This window comes from Hydra vulgaris, chromosome 09, assembly GCF_038396675.1.
Source record: "Hydra vulgaris chromosome 09, alternate assembly HydraT2T_AEP".
NCBI classification, from domain to species: domain Eukaryota; kingdom Metazoa; phylum Cnidaria; class Hydrozoa; order Anthoathecata; family Hydridae; genus Hydra; species Hydra vulgaris.
The window spans coordinates 41,958,616-41,965,934 of record NC_088928.1 but is presented as its reverse complement, the minus strand read 5'-3'; the positions used below and the strand labels follow the sequence as shown (position 1 = coordinate 41,965,934).

The following is a 7,319-nucleotide window of genomic DNA, read 5'->3' as shown; positions in this document are numbered from 1 at the left end:
ATCAGTTTAAAACTGATTCAAAACAGTTTTTTTTAAACGCAGATTTTGACTTATATTATTATAAGTCTTTCTTTTAAAAATAGATCAGATATAATTTAAAAACTGAAAAACAAGTTAATTATTCGTATTTTCGTAATTATTCGAAAGAAGAAAAAAAAAAGATTAAAATTTTTTGACAATAATCATTATCAAAAATCACATTTTCTCGCTTTTTTTTTTATTTTTTGTGCGTATTTATATATATAAAGTTATTATATATTCACTTTTACTTTTACCTAATCTAGTTATGATATTTTACTTTATCTTTTATATATTTTACTTAAAATATATATAAAGTTTTATATATTAACTCTTACTTTTACTCAATCTATTTATGATATTATGTATTAAACGATATTTTACTTTATTTATTATATATCTTTTGTAAACATTCATTTAATTTTTCTTTTATGTTATATATTCTTGAAGCAACTTTGTAAAAATTATAAATTGTAACACGGTGCTTGGCGATAAGGCAAATTATGCCTTCTTCTTGCTCCGGCCATTAACTTAATTGTAAATTTATGGAAACTGTCAAATTTGTTAAACGGCAAAATAAAATAGAAAATAGAAATAGAAAATAGAAAAAAGACGCAAACTCATCAATTAAATCAGAACAGTCCAAGGACCGACTTATTTTATTTTCAATGGAAATTAAAGCTAATGCTAATAATAATAAAGATAAACGGTCTTGACCCATAGTGGAACGTAAATAGTTTTTTATGAGTTTTAATTTGGAAAATGACCTCTCTGCGCTTGCCACTGAAATAGGGGAAGTTAGTAAAATTCGTAGGGCAATAAATAAGTTTGGAAAAATTTCGATTAAAGAATTTGCCGTAATATACTTCAAAATTTCCAGCGCATCTTTCGATTCCGCCGAAGCTTCTATTCTTAAAAATGTATTTATTTCCGAGTATAACTCTTCATGGTTCACGTCCGATTCTTCTGTACTAGGATTTCTCAGTGATATTTCTAAATTTTTACAATCATTCAACAATTCATTTGCATCTAAACTTCGCGTTTTTTTATACGGGTTAAAAAACCTAATATTTTGTTGCATGAATCAAGCATTTTGAATCTTTCATTTAAGCTTACTAATGCAACATCAATTATTGCATTAAAAAAATCTACTTTATATTTAGACTTTCCATTTAGAGGTGTATCAGTTCCTTCATATTCAAAAAAACGTCGTTTTCGGCTAAGCCGCACTTGAGGGAATACTGGCTCAGTACCTAATTTTATAGCTATTTCTTCAGATTTTTTAATAATCGCTTCAAATGATTCATCACATCTGAATGATTCTAAAAAAATTTTCGTAGTTTCCACCAATTTTATCATAATAGAAATATCTGCCGAGGGATTCTGCATAACTTTACTTACTTTGTTAATTTCAAACAATAAATCATGCCAAATTGTAAGTGAAAGTATAAACTGATATGAGGATATCTCATTTGCAAGACCGTTAGCTTCAGAAACAGCAACTCCAATTGAACTTGAATCTGCAATTTTTTATAAAGCTTCTATAATTTGAACCAAATTATCTTTTACAACTTTTGTACTATTTATACGGCTTTCCCAACGCGTATCTGATAATGATTTAACAGTCATTTTACAAACACTTCATCGAACCCACAATGGATAAAACACCTATACATGAAATAAACACTGATCTATGGCTCAAAGAGAAACCGCTACAACAAATACCCGGAACCAGCATAACATCACATCACTGCTCAGATTATGTCTTGTGCAACAGTAAAAATGTAAAGACAATATTATATAAAATAAATAAACAAACAAACAAAAAGTCATTCAGTTAGGAGGATGGAAAAACAGAAAAAGCCTTTGAGACGTGTAGGTGTATATGGGCAAAGATATATTTGTCACAGTCATTGTCAATGTGTATGAGACTAGAAACCGCATACTCTTTCATATGGTTGCTAGGCATTATGTATAACGCAAAAAAAAATTGCTACATACATAATAATAGATGTATATGTAAAGTTGAATATTTTATAAAAATACTGTTTATAAAAATAATGTACGCATACATTATATTGAATTTTAATAAATGAGTTTCGTTGTTTATATTTATTGTACTAAGAAAATTTTTTTATATTACTTGTACTAAGAAAAAAAAATGCGAGGCTACCTGAGCGCGAGGCCACCGGCAAATGCCTGCTTTGCCTGTGCTTAAAACCGCCGCTGGTTTTTTCAAACGCTCTAATTGCTTTATATACTGTTGCGTGTTGTTGAATTTTTAAATTAATTTATGTCTTCTTTGCAATGAGAAAATCACGATAGGATGGGATATCGAAATAATGGTTGGATGTGAGTAATGTACCAGGCATGCTAAAAATTTAAAATAAAATCTTTCAATGGTTTCTTTAAAGTTTTAATTTTGTTGTTTGGTACCTTTTGTTGGGTGTTTAAGATTGTCAGATACGAGAGCACAAATATTGTTTACAATGTAAAATTTTTCAAGTTCCTCGATTTTACTTCTTTAAAAGTTTTATCAACCAAATTAGACACAGAACGACAGCTAAACGTCTCACGAAAATGAGACGTTTATTGGACGTCGCAAGGACGTCTTACAGGCCTTTGTACCAGCAGAGAACCCTTCCAGAAATTTTATAAATTTCTAGAAGGATTCATTACTCATATCAAATTTTGATACGTTTAGCTAACTTTATTGTGAAAATTGTTTTTACTGAAAGTAACTAACTTTAATTAAATATTCTAAGATTTAATCAATTTATTATTATACTACAAAGTAGTATAATAATAAATTGATTGATTTTTATTGTGCTTTTATATTATTAGAGTGTAATTATTTATATTTATGGAGCTTTAAAAGTTTTATAATGTAACTTTAACTAAAAAAGTTAAAATAATCTTTAATTAAAAGAACTTAAAGGTAAACGACGGACTGCAAATGAAGAGTTCGTAACAAAACAGGTTGATTCGTTGTTAAAGTATCTATGTACACCGCAGAGAATTGAAAATGGCGCAGATAAGTTAAACAATCAAGTTAAAGCAGACAAGAAAGTCGATGAGATGACAGTATCAGAAAAATTTGAATTACATAATTTTTTTTTTTTTACATTTTCGCTTTTAACAAGGCTGCAAACAACCACTATTAGAGTTTGAAGTTACTGGAAGAGAAAAGATGAAGTTTATAGAGCAAGATAACGATAAACAGACAACTTGAAAGTTTGCAAATTATATAAATCAGGAAAACAAGATGGAGGAAGTGAATTCCAAAGAACTGATGTTTGAGGGAAAAAAATAGATGAAGAAGAGTTTTTGGAGCACTTAGGAACAGTCACAGAAAAGGGACGAGACATAATTGAATGACAAGTAACACGAGAATGAACTTTAGTAGATGGCGCAAGAGACGCTAGCTCTTTAGAGCAGTGCCCATTATAGTATATTGGAAAGAGAAAAAGAAGCAACATTACGATGATGCAATAATGGTTGGACGTTGGCTGCAAGAGCAAGTCCAACTATGTTCACAATACGTTTTTGCACCAGCCTAAAAGAGAAAGAACATTGTTTAAAGATCAGCCCCTAGATATAACAACAGTATTCCATACAAGGGTGGATTTGAGATTTGTATAAATAAAGAATAGAATCCGAAGTAAGAAAGTTGCGAGCACGATGAAGAGATGCAACCTTATCAGATGCTAATTTTGCGATGAATTTGATATACGGTTTTTAAGAAAGATCAGAAGTAAGATTTAATCCAAGAAGATGAAGGGTAGTTGACTCATCGAGTACATTACCGTTTATAAATATATGAAGATCTAAATTATTTTGAAAACAATTGGCAGAAAAAAATTGAGTTTTATCTGAATTAAAGTTCACCAGCCACTGTAAGCCTCATGTTGTAGCATAAGTGAGATCCTTTTCAAGCTCAAATGCCCCCTCCAAGTAATCAGAGAGTGTTGGCTTCTTATCAAGACAAAAATGGTAGTGTTATCAGCAAACAATGCCACCTTAGATGTGAGAATATCTGGAAAATTGTTAACGTAAATTAAAAAGAGTATAGGGCCAAGAATAGAACCTTGAAGACCCCAGAAGTTACTGGATATGAAGAAGAATGCTGTCCATTGAGGACAACTTTTATTATACTCGGTTTAGTTAAGGCAATTTTAAAATATTATAGCGTCTGTATGATATTTTGTTGACTACGACATATTTCCGTTAAATGAGCATGTCTGTGAATTATGAAAAGACAAAAAAAAATTAAAATGATAAATTTTGCGGTCTCATAAAATATAAATGTTTATAGCGAAAAAACCGAGACCGAAGATTCTTTTTTTTAAAAAAAAAAACTTCATAAAATCACAACTACTTGTCCAAATTTTAATAAGATTTTAAACAAGAACGTTTTTTAGGTGAAATAAACATTATAGTTTAACAACATAATTTGTTCTGATAGTTTATTGGTAATTTTTCTTTATTATAAGCTTTTTCTTGGTCGGAATTCTAGTATTTTTTGTGAAAACTGATAGAAATATTTTGTATTGACAACTATATATAGTTAATATACGTCAGAACCGATTAGAACTAAAATCAATAGTAAATTAAGAAACTTTTACAAAAGATTTTAACTAAATTCATAATAATCATTCAAAATAATGCCGATGAGCGAAATTGATCTAAAGACTTCAAAATGGTGTTCTTGAGATTGACAATTACGTGTCGTAAAAAGGTTTTGAAAATTATATATATATATAAAAAGTTTCTTTAAATATTAAAAAAACCTGAAGCAAAAAAAATTATACTATCTAAAGCTCTTATTTGGACATAATACGCTGATAAAACCATGTAAAATTCCAAATAAAAGAATTCGAATTATTTTTAAATTGCCTTAACTACACCGAGTACGGTTGAAAAGAAAGGATTCAACAATCTTAAAGATGTTACCTGGTACACCGTAAGAAGAAAGCTTATCGAGAAGACCAGCATGCTAAGCTTTATCAAAAGCTTTAGAAATGTCAAGAGCGATAGCCTTAACCTCTCCACCTCTATCCAATGCACGATAAAACCTATCGGTTATTACTGTTAGTAAATCAGCTGTAGAATGAGAAGATCGAAATCCATATTGATAATCAGAAATTAAGTTATTAGATTCAAGATGAGAGATTAAGTGGCAGCGACACAATAAAACAATTAGTGCCGAATATTTTCGTTTCGTTAAAAAAGAAGAACAGTATCGGCAGCAAATCATGAAACGGCAGATAGCTTTAGTTAGAGTTCTTGGTATGCAAAATCATGCTTTTTGTGGAACACATGAAAAACTGAAAACTGCTGGTAACGGAAACTTTCTAAAGTTTGTGGAATTTCTAGCTTTGTTTGACTCACTTATAGATGAGCATCTTCGAATGATTAAAGACATATACATTACTTAGGCAAAGACAAAAATTGAGTTAATTCATTTTCTTTCTAATGCAGTCAAACAAAAAATCCTACCATCTGCTCGTGATGCTAAGTACTTTTCAATAATTATGCACACCTGATGCGGCTCATGTTAAACAAGCGACTATGATCATTTACTTTGTGTATGTGATTTCAAATCCAGAAAATGGCATTACAGCAACAGCATCTGTAAAGAAACATTTCTTAGATTTTGTACTTCTAAAAGAGACAACAAACTATTCTTAAACAGTTAAACGAGATATCTTTCTCTTTTGAAACCTTACGCGGACAAAAAATAAGAATGTCCAACAAAGAGTTTTAGGTAATTCAACATGGGTAGATGCACGGTTTATTACAAACGCCATTTCCAGTTCAAGCTTGTCGCTTCTCTGATTGTGTGGTATGACGTGTTGTTTGAGATCACCGTGAATAGTAGCAACTTCAGACAAAAGAGTTAGATATGCATGGCGCCATAAATTACCTTTAAAAAATAAAGAAGTTTCTTGAGAACCACTGAAACGAAATGGAGTTTAAGATGCAGTTGAAATTGCAGTCAGTTTAGAGATACTAGCACTTTTCGAAACCGAATCAACCAGTATCAGAAGAAAGAATATACAACTTACATATGAAGGAGATGAAAAACCTATTCAAGATCTAAAAGTAAAGTTTCCAAAATAAACTTTTATTTTGCTATTCTTGATACAACAATACAATCGGTTACAGAAATATTCACTCTTATGCAAACAATAAGTTCGTTGTTTGGTTTTCTCTATAATCTTCACAGTTTACATAGTGTAACTAGCAAGGAAGTTATGGAACATTGCTTGAATCTTGAGAAAGCTTTGCAAATTATTTAAATAACCTAATAATATCTTTTTTATTATTATTAAAATAGAAAACATAAACTAAAAAAAAAATGATATATTTATTATTGATTTATAAACAAAACTAAAATCAACTCTTTAAAGATAAAATAGCATTTATAGATTCGTCTTTTTATCTTGTTCTAATTTTTGACACCACGATTATGGATGTTAAAAATATTAAAACAAAATGGATGGTTTCACTCCCTGTTTAAGTTAGTTTCACTCTGAGAAGAGTATTATATACTAAATCCTAAATCTCATTCCTCTGGCTTCATAAATTTGATATTTTTTTTGTTTAAATAACTAAAATTGCCCCCGTTTATTGGAGTTCTAGAATATTGGTTTTTTTTTACATTGGAAAATTCAACGCATAGGAACTTAAGTTTATGTTCAGGTTCAATTTAGGTTCATTTTAGGTTCGTGTTCAGCACAAGTACATAAAATTTCTGCATTTTCTTTACCATTAGTTTATTGCGCAGTTACTTCTGTTGAAAATATTTGCCTTTATTAGTTCTTTGATGTATGCTAGTCAACCCTGATGGTAGTGCCACATTTCTTTATAAATAAGGAAACTTTTCCCTTTCCTGCATTTACTCTAAGTGTTTTGTTTTTACCCACCATACTAAAATACTTTTTCTTCGCCTGCATTTGAATATGGCAGGAAAAAATTTAGCCATTTTAAACAAGATATGCAACTTCATATATTTTAGATATATCCCAGATAGCATTCACTCAATCCCTTTTTGTATCGTTTCCATCAAAAAACCCGAGCCGCTTCACTAATATTATCATCTTTAATCAAATAGAAATTGTGTCCATACAAGTTATTTTTAATATCTTTCAAAATGTTACGATGTTAAAACATGTATATTTTTCTCACATTACACCGTGTTGATTTTAATTTTGCTAATAATGATAATGCTCATTATCTGCAAAATACTCATTATCAGCAAAACTCAATATCTTTACTCTCTCTATCTTTTGGAGCGT

General features: G+C 29.9%; 1 protein-coding gene across 1 annotated transcript; it reads right to left on the bottom strand.

Annotated features, from left to right (window-relative positions):
- Positions 1-1,047: 1,047 nt before the first annotated feature.
- On the bottom strand, positions 1,048-1,647 carry LOC136085479 (uncharacterized). The gene is made up of 2 exons (XM_065806790.1): positions 1,608-1,647; positions 1,048-1,538 (listed from the first exon to the last, which is right to left on the bottom strand). The coding sequence occupies exons 1-2, from the start codon at positions 1,645-1,647 to the stop codon at positions 1,048-1,050; spliced, it is 531 nt and encodes a 176-aa protein (XP_065662862.1).
- Positions 1,648-7,319: the final 5,672 nt, after the last annotated feature.

Coding starts and splice junctions, on each gene's coding strand:
- LOC136085479 (XM_065806790.1), bottom strand. CDS start 1,647: ATGACTGTTAAATCATTATCAGATACGCGTTGGGAAAGCC. Junction 1,539..1,607: donor AGATACGCGTTGGGAAAGCC/GTATAAATAGTA, acceptor AAAAAATTGCAG/ATTCAAGTTCAATTGGAGTT.